The sequence below is a fragment of the Thamnophis elegans genome, chromosome 14 (assembly GCF_009769535.1).
Source record: "Thamnophis elegans isolate rThaEle1 chromosome 14, rThaEle1.pri, whole genome shotgun sequence".
NCBI lineage: Eukaryota > Metazoa > Chordata > Lepidosauria > Squamata > Colubridae > Thamnophis > Thamnophis elegans.
The window spans coordinates 10,244,635-10,262,470 of record NC_045554.1 but is presented as its reverse complement, the minus strand read 5'-3'; the positions used below and the strand labels follow the sequence as shown (position 1 = coordinate 10,262,470).

The 17,836-nt window shown below is 46.2% G+C and overlaps 1 protein-coding gene across 1 annotated transcript; it reads left to right on the top strand.

Annotated features, from left to right (window-relative positions):
- Nucleotides 1–205: 205 nt before the first annotated feature.
- On the top strand, nt 206–17,043 carry AMDHD2 (amidohydrolase domain containing 2). Its single transcript, XM_032230792.1, is given in 14 exon segments — nt 206–298; nt 2,068–2,174; nt 3,959–4,095; nt 5,257–5,396; nt 6,386–6,440; nt 8,105–8,317; nt 9,570–9,658; nt 11,467–11,569; nt 11,572–11,610; nt 12,812–12,919; nt 13,109–13,129; nt 13,132–13,176; nt 14,370–14,468; nt 15,590–17,043. Coding segments are annotated over 13 exon segments (1,221 nt in total). The 5' UTR covers nt 206–298; nt 2,068–2,091; the 3' UTR covers nt 15,679–17,043.
- The last annotated feature ends 793 nt before the right edge of the window (nt 17,044–17,836 follow it).

Genomic DNA, 17,836 nt, shown 5'->3' with positions numbered 1-17,836 from the left:
AGAAGCATGGAGTTTGTAGTCCACATCAACTCCGCCCACGCACTGGCGCATCGCTCTTTCCGCATCGCTACGACCTCACCAAGATGGCGGCGGCCAACGAAACCGCTACCGCCTTCCCCCCTTCCCTTCCCATCATGGCGACTCCCCTCCGCCACTCACGTGACCCCCGAGAGAGATCGCTCCCCCTCCTCCCAATCAGCTGATGTGGAGCGGTCACGTGATCCGGATCGGGAACTTGCGGGCAGCCCCAAAGGAAAGAAGTTGGCTGCGGGTTGGGAAAAGGCTCGGCGGGAGCCCGGTAAGCCCGAGGCGGCTGCTCCTCCGCGCTTCTGGGCGGAGGAGGCGGGGGTCAACGGCTGGTGGTTCCTCGCTTCCCCTGGAGAAGACTTCCTAGTCCCGGGGAAGCTTCCCCTGCCTCCCCGGCTGGCTTTGGGAACCTGGAGGGGAGGAGGCGACGTGGGCTCCTCCCTCTGCAATGATGAACAGGCGGTTTCAGTCCCCTCCCCCCCGCCGCCGCCGAGACAGGATCCCAGAGGGTCCGTGGGTGGATCGCTGCTTGCTTGGGAGGAGAAGAGATCGCGGCAGGTTGGCCAAAGGAAAGGCGGGCAGATCGATTTAAAATGGAAAGGGCAATTGATTGATTTGATTTGATTTGATTGGTTGATGGTTGGGTTGGGTTGGTTGGTTGGTTGATTTGATTGGTTGATGGGTTGGGTTGGTTGGTTGATTTGGTTGATTGATTGATTTGGTTTGATTTGATTGGTTGATTGGTTGATTTGAGTTGAGTTGGTGGTTGATTTGCTTGATTTGTTGATTTGATTGGTTGAGTTGAGTTTGGTTGGTTTGGTTGATTGATTGGTTGATTTGATTGATTTGATTTGATTGGTTGGTTGGTTGATTTGGTTAATTGATTGGCTGGCCAGCCCTTTTCGATTCCTAGCCACCGCCATGAAAGAGAAGATCAATGCAACTAAAGTCAGATCTCTGGGTTTTTTGGGGGGGCGATTTTTTGCAAGATTTCGCCATTCTAAACTGCAGGAAAAGTACTGCACCAGTGTTGCTGGGGAAAACAAGGATGGGGGCAGTGAGATCAGGTCCTTAACTTTGTACCCTCTAGTAGGGCAATGTCGGTTATGCCACCAACAGTGCCTAGAAAGGGGTTAGCATCCCGTCTCTTTTGCTCTTTAGGTGTTGATAAAAATGTTCTCTTTGGCGCATAACATTGAGATCTGTGTTGTGGGTCAGTGTGATTTGTTTGTGGTGGGCTGATCACACCAAGCAAGCTCAGCCTTTGGAATTTTTACACAGCCATTTAATGCATGCCATGAGTGGTGCGGTGGCCTAGAGGTGCAACTCTCTCAGGCAGCTGTGAGTTTGATCCTAGGTTGAGGCAGATATTTTTCTCTCACGCTGAGAATATATCTGCTGAACAAAACTTCACATTGGCGACAGGAAGGGCAGCCGGACAATAAACACTCAGTTCCATTCAGTTGCTCATACTCCACCCTGCAAGGGATTATGGGGGTTGTTAAAAGAGGATGATTTAATGCATGCCATGATTCAGGTCACTAAAAGTGCACACCTCTTAAAAGCCACCCAGAGTCATTTTGTTACGAGATGGGCAGCAAATAAATTCAATAAATAAATAAAATAAGAAACACTACGTTAAACCCAGGTTTTGTTTCTTTTATTTAAATGTATTAATGAACAGAATAGTGAACTTTATAGATATATATATATAATAATATAACTTGAAATTGCGGGTAAGACACCCTTAACACCCCTCGGGATGTGTGTTCTGTTAAGATGCAGCCTGTTGTGCCTCTAAATGGATTCTACTGTACTGCCGTAAAGGCTTCTACTGTACAGCACAGTGGAGTTGCCATGGTAACGGCTTCACAGTACTCCACAAGGGGGCTCCTTCTGGTAAGGGCAAAATACCAACATTAGAAATTATGTTTGGTCCGGACATTTCCCCCCTATAAATAAATACCTGGGCCACGCTGGGTTAGTAGCTAGTAGATGATTAAATATGGCTTCCTTCATCTTCCCTCCATGCTGTTATAGTTGTCTTACACGAGGGCTTGAAGGATGCCATGCCATAAATCCACTGTGGATGCGCCAATCCTCCAATTTACCAACTGCCGGATTTTGAAGGAACATGTCTTGCAAAGGTAAGGACTTTCTTCTCGGTTTCCATCTTGTTCTAATGATTTAGATATAAGCATGGAATGCTATGCTTCCAATGGAAGTGGGTAAGATAGTTTTATCCCAAAGAATATTGTGTGGTTTGTAAACGGAATAAACCTCAATCCCATCTAACACTGATGATGTTACCGAGTTTGGTAATTAAACGTCTGCCAAAAAAAATAAGTGGGAAAAACCAGGGACTCCCCATTTCAACCACGAGTTGCAAATATTCTCTTCTAAAGAACATTCTGCTAAGGTTTATGTCCTCTAAGTAGAAAGGAACCAATAATACTTATTGCTCCATTTATTTATATATTATATTTTTCTGTCATGCCCCAAAAGCCAAGACAGATGTTGGCTTTTGGGGACGAAGCTTCCAAGCAGAATTCTTTATTATTAAGAGTTGCAGTGGCACAGCGGTTAGGCTGCAGTACTGAAGGCGGCTTCTGCTGGCCGCCTGCAATTTGGCAGTTCAAATCTCACCAGGCTCAAGGTTGACTCAGCCTTCCATCCTTCCGAGGGGGTAAAATCAGGACCCAGATTGTTGGGGGCAAGAGGCTGACTCTGTAAACCGCTTAGAGAGCGCTGTAAAGCACTGTAAAGTGGTAATAAGTCTAAGTGCTATTGCTATTGTTTCCACTCATAAACAAAATCTTATCAAACTGAAGCAGACTATTAACTGCATGAAGCATATACTCTGGGGATTATGAGGGAGGGACTGTCTTCACCCTCTTTATCTCACACAAACTCTTACTCTTCTGGAATCCTCTCTTCTGGGAATCCAGTCCACGACATTCCATAACACTTTTTACCATTTTGGTGTGTCATTGAATTTTGGGCACCTCGCAACAATAATCTCCAACCATCTTCTCCAGAACTTTCCCCAAAGGGAAAAAAAAACTTTGAGATCAGACAACCTCATGAGTAAAGAGAAGGCTCCCTTAGAAACTAGTGCCTGCTAGTCCTCTTTCTTCACCTGCTTACAATCAATAAAACTTGATAGAACCAAACTATCATGTAGCAAACTCTCTGGAGAATAAAACTCTGTTCACCGCAGAATAAATTACCACTGAGATTACAGCAGAAAACTGCCTTTGGTTGATTGGCTAAAGGAGAGTTCAAGTGAAAATTTCATCTAAGAACTAGCCGATAACCCGTCGTTGCCCGAGTATTTATTTATAGGGGGAAAATGTCCGGACCAAACATAATTTCTTTTTTTTTAAAGTTTTATTATTTAATTAAAAAAAACACAAAAAAAGAATCATCCTTCATTACATCTTGTAGAAAGCGTGTCTGTTGGTTACAAATACATTTGTGCGTTTCTTCCACAATCATTACATATATCATTCAAATTGAATTGTACATTTTAAATCAAAAATCTTTATGTATTTTACTATCACTGTACCAAACATAATTTCTAATGTTGGATTTTTGCCCTTACCAGAGGGAGCCCACTTGTGGAGTACTGTGAAGCCATTACCATGGCAACTCCACTGCGTTGTACAGTAGAAGCCATTTTACAGCGGTACAGTAGAAGTCATTTTAAGGCACAACAGGCTGTATCTTAACAGAACACATATCCTGAAGGGTGTTAGAGGTATCCTATCCCCCCATAGTATTTGTTTCCAGAGAGTAAGTCATCTGCGTACCACATTTGGTTGAAATTGCTCGAGGCGTTTCAGAGTTATGCTGGAACATACACAGACACAGCCATTTTTATATGCAATATATATTGGAGGGATGGATGACTAGCTCCTTCTATTTTCAGAGAGGATCTATGGGTAAGAGCCGGGAAGATCTTAAACCCAGAGAAGGTGTTCTTCGATGAGAAAAAGTCTGCAGATGTCCAACTGGATTGTAAAGGCAGCATCCTGGCACCGGGCTTCATTGATGTACAAATCAATGGTAAGGCATTGCAACTACTGTTGCTTAGGAGGAAACCAAGGGCCCCAATCCGAGTGATGCAGAAATGATCAAGCACAAGACATCCGGACTCCAGGCAGTTCAAATAAATATATAGATTTAAGTTAAGCTTACTTTATTGCACTTGCACCTCGTACAACGAAATTAAATGCCATCTTGCATGTACATTATAACTATAAAAGTAAAACACAAAGACACATCCTTATGGATGGGGCCATTCATCATCCACCTGTGGCCTTACTCCCAAGTCAATCCCTGTTTTTTAGCTGTTCCCTTCGTCTGGCAACTCTGACATGCGTATTAAGTATCAAGTATTATGCGTTCTGACTGAGGCTTCCTAAGAGCATGAAGCAACCTCCTGGTCCCAACAAAAAACCTTTTATTAATTTACTGTGAATCCTGCTCATTAACCTCCAGCAAAGTCTTTCAAGGGAGGATTTACAGTCACAGACCTTCTCTGGCTTGGAAAGCGGCCAGATATCTGCAAAACTTGGTAAGGTGTCTCGGAGAGTCACCAACCAATTAAGCAAACTAATTGTCTCCTGCAAACTCCATTCCCCTTTCGCTCCTCTTTATTTCCCCTGGGAGGGGCCATTTATCGTCCACCTGTGGCCCACTCCCAAATTGACCCCTGTTCTTTAGCTGTTCCCTTCCTGTGGCAACTCTGTGCATGTGCTCACTGGGAACAGGCTCCAGCTGTTTGTCTGCCTCATTGATGTCTGACTCTGAAGGCAGCTGATAACTGGCATACGGCTCTGGCCCCATTTCTGCCTCTGACATAGAGCCCTCTTCAGAGCCTTTCCCAGACTCCAGGACTGGCTCAGGTTCCTCCCCAACCTCCTCACTGTCCGAATCTGCTGCCAGCTCTGCTGGTCACTGGCAGGCTGCAGCACTTGGCTAATGGAAGTTACAGTTCAAGATACTTGCAAGCAATCAGAGGATTATGCCATAACCAACCTCAGTCAGAATGGATTGGGAAAGGACAATTACATTTCTAAAGATGGATTGTCATTGGGAAGCCAGAGATAAGTTAATCCCACCATCTGAGGAGTATATTATCCAGGTGTATAAATATGCTTTGCAAGAGGCAAGTCACTGGACAACCAAAATAACAAGGATGGGCATCTCCTTCTGTTTTCTCAGGGGGGTTCGGAGTAGATTTCTCCCTGGCTACAGATGATGCACAAGCAGGAATTTCACTGGTTGGCCAGAGGATACTGTCCAATGGCGTGACTTCGTTTTGCCCCACGATGGTGACCTCACCATCTTCGGTCTATCACAAGGTGAGGAGATCCAAAGCTGTAACATGGATTTTTGTTTTGTTTTGATTGAATTGGGTCAACCTGGCCTCTATAGTTTGTCCACCCTGGTCGATGGTTTAGGTTGCTACATGAAATTAACCAGTTGGGAGAAAAAGCAGAACAAGCGTTTTGTGCAACACATTCAGCACCTGGAGAAAAGTTTGATCAGAGGGTTGGCAGTTCAGCGCTTCGAATCCCTAGCACCGTAAACCGAGTGAGCTCCCGTTACTTGTCCCAGCTTCTGGGTGGCAAATACATTTAATAAAAAATAAACATAATTCAGGCACGATTCATTTAACAACCACCTTGCTTAGCAACAGAAGTTTTTGGTCCCCATTGTGGTCGTTCATTGAGGACTCTCTGGGTCTTCTTTGACGTCAAATTCAAAAGAAGATGGTGGTTAAAACTGAAGTATTATTATAACCCCAGGGACACAGTGGCTCAGTGGCTAAGACGCTGAACTTGTCGATCAGAAAGGTCGGCAGCTCGGTAGTTCGAATCCTTAGTGCTGCGTAACGGAGTGAGTTCCCATTACTGTTCCAGCTTCTGCCAACCTAGCAGTTCGAAAGCATGTAAAAATGCAAGTAGAAAAATAGGAACCACCTTTGGTGGGAAGGGAACAGCGTTCTGTGCTCCTTCGGAGTTTAATCATGCCGGCCACATGACCACGGAGACGTCTTCGGACAGCGCTGGCTCTTCGGCTTTGAAACGGACATGAGCACCGCCCCCCTAGAGTCAGGAATGACTAGCACACATGTGCAAGGGGAACCTTTACTTTTACTTTACACACCTGATTAATCCTGGCTAATTTTGACTCAGCTATTGCCACCTACTCTCCCACTGGTTCTTTTTGATCTCGTTTGATAATAAGGAGTTGATGAATAAGTGAATTGATCAAAGAAAGACAACTACATTTTATGGATAATGTGATTCAGTAACAATGGTCCCACTGTCTCTCTCTTACTAACTAGGTTCTACCTCAGATCCGTGTACAAAACGGAGGGCCTCATGGAGCTGGTGTCTTAGGTGAATAAGAATCATTCATGTTAATAGTTGTATCTTTGGATGGGGTAAGAAAGATCTTTTGCACTTGTCTCTAATCTGGTGCCTTTCTGAGGGTAAACACCTTCAAGAACTCTAGATAATCTTTATTGGTTATACTTTTTAAAAAAATAAGACATACAAATACAAAAACAACTTTAAACATACAACCCCCCACCCCCACCCCCGCGGTGACAGTCATTCACAGCCCAACTTTTTTTTCTTCCTCATTGTTTAGTCTCTAACCAGCTTCTCGTTACAAAGTTCAGGGATCTATTACAATACCCATGTTCACTTTTAGTTCCCATTGTTAACAACTGCTATTTAACTTTCCCAGTTTTTAAGTCCCTGCTGTTCTCCTTGTCACCCACATATACCATTGGTTCCAGCTAATGTTCCGTTTCTCCTTTGTCCCTCAGCCAACCGTCATTCTGTCCATTTCTGCACATTCATAAATCTTTTTAATTATGGCATCTTCCGATGGCATCTTCCGATGGTAGATTTCAAAATTGCGCATAGGTTATTCTTGCGGCCACAATTATATGTAGGCTCAAATGCCATATAGATTTACTCATTTTTTTTTTTTAAGAACTCTAGATCAGTGTTCTCAACCTTGGCAACTTGAAGATGTCTGGACTTCAACTCCCAGAATTCCCCAGCCAGCATTCGCTGGCTGGGGAATTCTGGGAGTTGAAGTCCGGACATCTTCAAGTTACCAAGGTTGAGAAACACTGCTCTAGATCGATGGTCACCAACCTTTCGGACCACAGGGACCATTACATTAATTTTAAATCCTGCCGACCACTAATATGATCTGCCTAATGACCGGCTGAGTAGGTGTGGCTGGGTGGGCGTGGCCAACTCAATGTCACTCACATTGAGGGCACTTCACCAGCCTCTACTCGCCCTCCCCTCCTAGCTACTCCTAGCCTCTCCGCCCACGCTCCTTAGGACCCCAACAGGAAGCAGTTGCTGGAGCTAAACAGCCGCCAGGAGAAAGAGTTGACAAAACAGCTCAGTTCAAATTGGATCTGACCAAGAAGGAGGGCTAAGTAGAAGCACCTCACTCAGGACTAGGAGCATTGGCTATCCAAGCAGAGGGAAGACCTGTGGGAGTGCGGGGCCAGGTACCGGCGCCTGGAGTAGGCTGAGATGGTCAGCCAGTTCCAGACAATGATGCAATCCCATTGGAACGAGGCCCTCCGGCTCTTCGCCACCAGTGACGCTTCCCTCCAGCCTTCGCCCAAAGCCCCTCACCAGGAGGCTGAAACAGCCCCCCTCTAACCCTCACAAAAAGACCCGAAGGGGGAGACTCTCTGCAGCAACACAAGCGTTCACTGCATATATCCAGCCCAGGGCCCGTAGATTGAGGACCCTGATTTAGTGCAATATTAAAAATGCAAATAATTTTTCTGCGGGCCACCAAAATTTTCTCATGGACCACCAGTGGTCCACGGATCCACCAGTTGTTGATCGCTACTCCAGATCATCATGGCTAAGGTCTTGGAGATTTGGAAATTGACTATAGACCTTAACTTCAGTTGGAGTTTGTCGTAGGATCCATATTAAACTCTTCAAGGGTCCAGACAACCTTGCCTCATCTTGTTTCAGAGGTTTGGATGTCTTTTGTTTTCGTTTTCCTCTGGCAGGGATTCATCTGGAGGGTCCCTTCATCAGCAAAGAGAAGAAGGGGGCTCACCCAGAAAATTGCCTCCGTACTTTTGAGTCGGGAGCCTTTCAGGATTTGCTGGCCATGTATGGGAGCCTGGATTGCGTCCGGATTGTCACTTTAGCCCCTGAGATAAAACGCAGTGGTGAAGTGATCCGGGAGCTGACCAAGAGAGGCATCTGCGTATCACTAGGTAAACGTCCTTGGATGGTGAAGTTCTTATTGAAAGGGATGCATTGCCTGGAACCCGGACAGGAACATTACCGTGTTTTTCGGAGTATAAGATGCACCTTTTTCCCTCAAAAAAAAGAGGCTGAAAATCTGGGTGCGTTTTATACACTGAATGCAGCATTTTGGCCGAGGTGGCGCAGTGGCTAAATGCAGCACTGCAGGATACTTCAGCTGTCTGCAGTTCGGCTGTTCAAATCTCACCGGCTCAGGGTTGACTCAGCCTTCCATCCTTCCGAGGTGGGTAAAATGAGGACCCGGATTGTTGTTGGGGGCAAAATGCTGACTCTGTAAACCGCTTAGAGAGGGCTGAAAGCCCTATGAAGCGGTGTAAGTCTGCTATTGCTATTGCTATTGGCCTCCTGAAACCCCGCCCCCCTTCACCAACATGGCCGTACACAGCCTTTAGGAGGCTTATACAGTGCTCCTGGGGGCTGGGGAGGGCAGAAATTGCCCAGCCCCCAGGAGTACTCTACAAGCCTCCTAAAGGCTATGCATGCCCTTTTGACAAAAAAATGGACCGTTTTTTGCTCATTTTGCCCCCCCCCCCCAGTAGCACTACAAGCCTCCTAAAGGCTATTTATGCCCTGGGGGTGGGGGCAGGCTTGTTTTCACAAAAAACAGGCCATTTTTTTGGAGGTCTGCAGAATGCAAAAACTTTTTTTTAAAAAATTGTCTTTTCAAAATCTTGGTGTGTCTTATATTCTGGAAAATTCATGGTATTGGACCTGGGTACTTCATGGTATTGGACCTGGGTACTTGAGAGACCGCCTGCTGCCAATCACCTCCACTAGACCGATTAGATCCCACAGATTAGGCCTCCTCCGAATTCCATCTCGGCCAGTGTCGACTGGCGACTACCGGAGGAGAGCCTTCTCTGTGGCTGCTCCGACCCTTGGAACGAACTCCCCGTGGAGATTCGAACCCTCACCACCCTCCAGGCCTTCCGCAAAGCCATTAAAACCTGGCTGTTCCGACCGGCCTGGGCTAAAGAGCTGCTGCCCCCGTTTCGAATGGTATGACTGTTGTATGTTTTTAAATTATGTATTGTTATGTTTCGTTTTTTATTTTTTGTCTGTACCCCCCCTTCCCTGATTTGATTTGTTAGCCGCCCTGAGTCCCCTCTGGGGAAAAGGGCGGCATATAAATATAATAAAATGAAATGAAATGAATGAAATGAAATACGGTATAGAGTTCTCTCCCATTTCTTTTTATAGGTCACTCTGTGGCTAATTTATCTCAGGCTGAGACGGCTGTTGGTCAGGGAGCTACCTTCATTACTCACCTCTTCAATGCTATGTTACCTGTGAGTAGTACCTAGGCAAGTTTCCACTTCCAGCATCTTAACCAACTGGTTGTAAGTTATTTTTTCAGTGAATTAACGCCTGGGGTTTGGAAAACCCATTATTCCACGGAATTGTGATTCCTCCACTTAGGAGATCGCTCAGGTTGTGTGGTCCGGCCAAGAAATGGAAGAGTGGGTTCTGTAGTCCAGTGGTCCCAACCTTTTTATCGCCGCGGACCAGTCAGCCTTTGATAATTTTACCGTGGCCCGCTGAGCGCGCGCAGGGGTAGGGGGGGCAAAAATGGGGGAATACAAACATAATTTTTAAATCCACCTTCCCAATTCAACACCTGAATCATATCCCACCTTCCATTTTGTATGTAGATTTTAAGGAATAAACAGCTGAATTAATCAAGGTCAAAGATAAAAAGAGCAAGGGCAAAATTAAATAAGCCAGAGGATAGCAATGTAAAAAGAATACAGTATTAAGCCCATTCACTCTATCTAAGCCCCCCCACCTCACAAGGTTGTCGTGGGGGAAATAGGGGGTGGGAGTATTAGGTATCTTCACTACCATATATAAAAGGAGATACTACTTAAATAACAAAGTGGGCCCCCACCTCCAAAATATACTAAAAGAAAAAAGATTCCATGTGCTCAACTAATTTTTTTTAAATCATCACTATATTATGGACTATAGACATATATATATATATATATATATACATACACACATACATACATGCATATATACATACTGTACGTATGTACGTACATATATATTATGGACTACAGACATATATAATATTATATATATTATATATATATATATATATATATATATATATATACACACATACATACATACATACATACATACATGCATATATACATACTGTACGTATGTACGTACGTATATATAATGTCCAAATAACAGGAAAAGCGCTTCAAGGACCAAAGTATATTCCTTTTTTGCAGCCTTAAGAGAACTCTCGTTTTTTGAGGCTCAGAACCAGGCATTCTCGTGGGCTGCAAAAAGGAAACGCGACCCGGGAGCGCAGCCTCCAAGAGTCCATATCGCCAATAGCTACGCGTGGGGGAAAGGAAATGTGTTTTGTGAGGAAGAGAAAGAGCGTGCTTCACCGATGCCCGTTGGCGAAATTTTGGAAGAGAGGCAAGAGACTTCAGGCACCGAGCCCCCACCCCTGGCTGCGGCAACTGGAGGGCGGGAGGCAGGGAAGGGGTGGGCAAGACTGCCGCTTTTCCACCGTGCGCTGCAATAGCAGCAGCGGCGGCCTGAATCTGGCGCCAAAATCGCGCACCCCCCATCTCCCCTCAAAAGACCCCCCCCCCCGCCCTCGGCTGCCCGACGTTCTCTCCTCTCTCTCTATCTCGCCGTTCCTTCTCACAAGCCAAGGCCGGGCGGGAAAAAGAAGAGAGCGGCCTCCAAGGGCTCCGCTTCCAGCGCATGGTCCGCCCCCTCCTCGCCTCGCTTCCAGGCGAGCCGACTGAGGCGAGAAAGGAGAAAGAGGCGGAGGCGTTCACTGAGGGGACGGCTGACTCGGGGAGGGGGCGGAGGTGGTGTAGTAGCGGGGAATTCTTCCTCACCTCACTTGCTCCTGTGCTTCCGCGCAGCTCCCCCCCTCCGGCGACGGCGCTGCATGAGTGAAGAGTCGGCCGTTGCATGGCCCCCGGCCGCTGCGCGGCCCGGTGCCAGGTACTCCACGGCCCGGCACCGGTCCGCGGACCGGGGTTGGGGACCACTGCTGTAGTCCTTGTTCCTAATCCATGGATTTAACTGCCTTGTGTCCTGACATTTCTTGTTGCAGTTTCACCATCGAGACCCCGGGATTGTGGGACTTCTCACAAGCGACAAGATTCCTCCCGGCCAGCAAGTGTTTTACGGCATGATCTCAGATGGGATCCATACGAATCTGCTGCTCTGAGAATCGCACACCGGGCCCATCCTCAAGGTCTGTCTCTACCAGGGGGACAATTCCCCTGAGATGAGAAGGGGCATTTTAAAATTTGTTGTTGTTTGTTGCAAAGTCGTATCCGACCCATCGCGACCCCATGGACAATGTTCTTCCAAGCCTTTCGGTCCTCTAGCATCCTCTGGAGTCCATTTAAGCTCACGCCGACTGCTTCGGTGACTCCGTCCAGCCACCTCCGTCTCTGCCGTCCCCTTCTTCTTTTGCCCTCAGTCGTTCCCCAGCATGAGGCTCTTCTCCAGGGAGTCCTTCTTCCTTCTCATTAGATGGTCAAAGTCTTTGAGTTTCCCCTTCAGGATCTGGCCTTCTAAAGAGCAGTCAGAGTTGATCTCCTCTAGGACTGACCAGTTGGATGGCCTTGCAGTGCAAGGGACTCGCAGGAGTCTTCTCCAGCACCAGAGTTCAAAGGCCTCCATTCTTTGGCGCTCAGCCTTCTTATGGTCCAACCTTCACAGCCATCCATTGCAACTGGGAAAACCACAGCCTTGACTAGACAACTTTGTTGGCAGGGTGAAGTCTCAAGGTCTGTCTCCACAAGGGGGACAATGAGATGGGAAGGGATCTTTTTTATTTCCTTTTTTTTAATATATGGGGACAACTATTGCCATCTTCCACCCATCTGGTATATGGCAGGTGTTTCTATGTGTAAAAAGACTGGACCCCACCAATTGGGAACTTCCTTGAATAATTCTGGTGGTAAAAAGTCCTCACCTGGGGCTTATTGTGCTTGAAGCTTTTAATGATGGATTGTAACTGCTTTTTCGAGACTGCTGGCCAAAGGGAACACAAAGTAAGTCATGGTTTGTTTTAATGTTGGTTTGAAGACACCTCTGTGACCATGTTTATATATCTACATAAGCTGCAGATGGCCGGGTCCCTTCATTGGGATACCTGAAAACCTAACTAACCATAAGAGCCTTGGTGGCGCAGTAGTTAGAGTGCAGTACTGCAGGCTACTTCTGCTGACTGCTGGCTGCTTGCAATTTGGCAGTTCAAATCCCACCAGGCTCAAGGTTCCATCCTTCCAAGGGGGACACAGATTGTTGGGGGCAAGAGGCGGACTGTAAAAACCGTTTGGAGAAGGCTGTAAAGCGATATATAAGTCTTAAGCGCTATTGCTATTTGGTGCAACACTGAAGTTGTTTTCAGGTAGAATTAACAGGCTCAAATTATCCCTCCTTAGGTCTGATCCTGGTGACAGATGCTATCCCAGCAATGGGACTTCCCCCTGGCAGACACACTCTGGGCCAGCTGGTGGTAGAGGTAGAAGGTGCAAATGCCTACATTGCAGGTAAGGGCACTCCTAGGGTGAAATCTTAATTAGCCACTCAAACAGGTAGCTGATTTCCCCCCCCCCCTAAGCTCTTCCCCGAGACCCTGAAGTGTCTGCAAAGCTGTGAAATGGACTACAGTTCCCATCATCCCCTATCCAACTGTCTTTGCACGTAAGGCTGATCAGCTTTCTCCTCCTTCTTTCCAGGGACCAAAACACTGAGTGGAAGTACTCCACCATGGACACCTGTATCCGCCATTTCATGCATGCCACCGGTAAGGAGAGTCTGGCTTACTAGGACAGAGAGTTGCCCTCTTCCAAGGAGCCAGATTTGCTGGGGATTTATTTGTAAGCCCCCCCAAAGGGCGACCCTCGCAATAACTCAGTGTCAGGCGCGAAAGATGAGGTCCACAAGTAGAAGTTCAATTCTCACATGGGGATTCCCTGGCTGGGGAATTCGGAGGTGTTGTAGCCCGCCAGCCGCCAGTGGAACTCATTGCAGACTCAGACAATGAGGAGGTTGGGGAGGAACATGGGCCATTTCTGGAGTCTGGGGAAGGCTCTGATGAGGGTTCTGTGTTGGAGGCAGGGAGGGGGCCAGAGCCATATGCCAGTTATCAGCTGCCTTCAGAGTCAGACATCAGTGAGGCAGAAGAACAGCTGGAGCCTGTTCCCAGTGGGCGCATGTGCAGAGTTGCCAGACGAAGGGAACGGCTAAAGAACAGGGGTCGATTTGGGAGTAAGGCCGCAGGTGGACGATGAATGGCCCCTCCCAGAGGAAATAAAAGAGGAGCGAAAGGGGAGTGGAGTTTGCAGGAGACAATTAGTTCGCTTAATTGATTAGTGACTCTCTGAAACTTCTTGCCAAGTACTTTCTTGTACAGCAATGTGTTTTGAAGATGTCGGCCCTGGCAGCTCTCCAAGCCTGATAAGGTCTGTGATTTTAAATTCACCTTTGAAAGACTGTTTGTCAGGACTTTGCTGGATGTGAATGACTTAATCAAAAAGGGTTTTGTCGGGGCGAGGAATCTACTTCGTGATGTGGGGAAGTTAGGTCAGAACATGGGGTTGAAGTCCCCCCATTTTCAAATTCTCATGGTTTAGAACAGGGGTAATCAACCTTTTTATACCTACTGCCCACTTTTGTATCTCTGTTAGTAGTAAATTTTTCTAACCGCCCACTGGTTCCACAGTAATGGTGATTTATAAAGTAGGGAAGAAACTTTACTTTATAAAATGTATAAAGCAGAGTTACAGCAAACCCTAGCCCACCATGAAAGCTGGAACGCCCACTAGTGGGCGGTAGGGACTAAGTTGACTACCACTGGTTTAGAAAAACCGGTGTAGAGACACAGTCAATCACAGATTCTCCTGTCTATTCAGAAGGGGTGTAGAATGGATAAGGGTTGAAGAACCCTTTGCCTTTGTGGATTCTAACTAAAAAGCAACCCCCATTTCTATTTTGCAGCCTGTTCATTAGAAGCGGCCCTGGAGGCTGCCTCTCTCCATCCTGCTCAGCTCTTAAATATCGAGGATCAAAAGGGGACCTTGGATTACGACCGACGCAGTATCTTTTACTCTTGCAAGGATTGAATTCGGATCGCACTTTCTCCAGCTCAAAGTGGAATCCATTCAGAATCCTGACAGATAAGCTGAGCTGAAAATAAGAGGCTGGGCTAAAGTCTCCCAGAGAATTTGATTGGATCTCATTCTTTTTGATCCTGGTCCAGCAACACCTTCACCACGGCTTCAGAGGTTCTGGGTGGTGGAAATCCAAACCACAACCTCTTTATCGTCTTTGTTCCACCTTCCACCCTTTAGATGTTAGGTGTGTTGCAAGGATTGCAATCTTCCTGCCTGTGGTACTTGTGGAATTCTCTCCTTGGAGAGGCCCATCTGCCTTCTCCTTCTCTGCTGAATGAAGAATTATGGGAGGTGTAGTTTAACCAATTGTGTGAATTTCAGTTGGGGTTGGCTGAAAGAGTTGGGTCCATCTCTCCTATATTTGTTCTGACCCAGGCTTCCTCAGAAAGCAAGAAGCAAAGTCTTGGTCCCTGCAAAACCTCTTTATTTACACGACTCTGAATTCCTTACATTCACAGTCAGCAAGGCTTAGTAAACAGCCTTTCAGAGGAATATTTATCCCCACGCACCTTATCTCTTTTGGAGCGGTGCGGTGCCAGATAACTAGTTTCCAAACGCAGGGCAAGGTAAACTTGGCACACAGTGTCTTAAAGTCAAACACAAAACTTGCCAATCCGAATGAATAAATTGCTTTCCGCAAAAACCCACTCCCCGTTCTCTCCTCTTTTGCTTCCCTTTGGGAGGGGCCAATCACCTTCAAAGTGTGGCTTTACTCTTAAGTTGACCCTGCTTTCTTAGTCGTTCTTGTCTTTTGGCAGCTCTGCGCATGTGCACACTGGGAACAGGCTCCAGCTGTTCCTCTGCCTCACTGCTGTCTAACTCTCCTCTCTGCCTCCGATGCAGAGCCCTCGTCTGAGCTTTCCTCAGCCCCCAGGACTGGCCCATGTTCCTCCCCAACCTCCTCCCTGTCCAACTCTGCTGCCAGCTCCACTGGCTGCCGGCGGGCCGCAAGATATTGTAGTGCCTGAATCAGTTGTATACCAAGTCCTCAAATTCCTATCAACCAGACCTGGGGTGAAAGGCATCATTTTCTTTTTCCTACAGATTTTGTGCTGCTGGATGATACTCTCCATGTACGGGCCACTTACATTGCCGGCGAAGAGGTCTGGAGACAGAGCAACTTCATTATCTGAAGTTGTGCCGAGCTGGATGAGCTGTGCTTCGGACTGAAGGCAGAAGGGGACTCAGAGTGGCCCACAGCTCCATTTCCCCCTTAAAGCCTCGTGGTTTGCCTCATTTTTCTCCACAGACTGTCTTTGAAAAGTCCTGCTCAAACCGTAGCATTGGCTGCCCTCCTTCCTATGGACGATGGTAGAACTTTCCGTCTCGACTTGATTCAGGTAGCCGTCCCACAGATATGAGGGATTCCTTCCAGAACTTGACAGGGACTTTCCTCACTGTTCTATCAAGAGACTTACTGCTACTGCGAAGCAGCAGCCATTTTTTCCCAGAGTGCCTCATTCTTCGTTTTTCAGTGCAACCTCTTTAACCTTTGGATGGTGCTTTGGGAAAGGGGGTCATCTTCTTTGATCCATTTAAAGCCAACTCTATACAGCACTGTTACAGCTGACTGGATTTGTCTGAGCTGAAAAATCTGGGGTGACATTAAACCCCAAGGCAAAATGTGCATCCTGCAAAAATCATTTCTTTGAGAGCCTGGGAGCCATTTCTGACCACAATTGCTGAAATCTGTAATATGGTTTTATTTCATGTTGAGCTGGAAAGGTCGAGAATACAGAATAACAAGAGTTGGAAGGGACTTTGGAGGTCTTCTAGTCCAACCTTCTGCTCAAGCAGGAAACTTATAATATTCCAGACAAATTAACGAACCCCCCTAAAATAAGTTCAATATTTTTTAATGGCTCCCAAATTCCACCCGAAAGAAATACATACAGAATATATACATAAAAAACTCCCTTTGTACAACAACCTTGTAATCCTTTAATTTGGGGTAAATTTGGGGTGAATAGATGAAGCTGAGCATTTGCTGGCCAGATGCCCTTCCTGATGCCACAACCTAGGAGAGAAATATCTATTGCTACCAAGGATTGAATTCTCAACCTCCCAAGGGGGAGGTGAGAAATCAACAATGGCAATATGCCTTTTAAGGGTATAATAATTTTAGATAGTGAGATTCATTGATTTGAACGAAAATTTTTCACGTCTGGAGGCCATACTTACCTATATAGCACTATATCAATGACACTTATGTACTGCTTCATAGTGCTTTTACAGCCCTCTCTAAGCGGTTTACAGAGTCAGCATGTTGCCCCCAAGAATCTCGGTTCTCTTTTTACCCCCTCGGAAGGATGGGAGGATGGGTCAACCTTCAGCCTGGTGAGATTCGATTGCCGAACTGCTGGCAGTTAATATGGTAATCCGCAGAAGTAGCCCGCAGTACTGCACTCTAACCACTGCACCACCGCTGCTCATATACTCTAAAGCTATATTTCAGTTAAAAGGTTTGTAGAAATAAAGATAATATTTTTCCTGTCCAAGATTAAGAATCTTCTGAAATTTACCCAGAGACATCCAAAAATCCATTGCTTTTAAGAGATGCAGTGTTTGGAGAAGGGAGATTCTATCAGCAAATGACCTCAGTTCGCAACATGCCTAGCTTCACACTGCACATTGAGCCAAATGTATGGATGCCGACAATGTCTACTTTATTCTCCTGCAAGTCGATGGCTCACAAGACCCATGATCACTTAATAACACCGTTGGCTGGGAATGATGGGAGATGTGGTCCAACTTGTTTTTGGCAAAGAAGGATATATTCAAAGGTGGGAAATCAGTGTTGTTCCTTTTACAGAAAGGAATCTTTGGCTTCATTGCATGCCATGTTTTTTCCTTCTTTTTGACATGCTGTGAATTAAAACTTTCACCAAATCTATTTGCTGGGATGATTTTGATTGATTGATTAGTGCCTTCAAGTAATTTTTAACTGCTAGCGACTAGGTAGGTAGACTTTCTACAGAATGATCAGTGTCTAACCTGGCCCTTCAGATCTTCCAACATTGCCTAATCACTACTATAGCTGAGTGCACCCCCCTTACTGCTGATCCTCTCCTTCTCTCTTTCCTTCTACCTTTCCCAACATTAGAGGGGAAAAAGGGGTGGGGAGAACAATCCCACACTGGATCATTTATGAAAGAACTGAATGCAAAAATTTGCCCTTTCACAAGTTAAGAAAAAAATGAGTGGAAAAATCAACTCTCCAAGGAGACTTGGGCAGCTTAAACAAAACATTCCCACTGTGGAGAATAGGAATTGTAGTCCAACCCCTTGAAG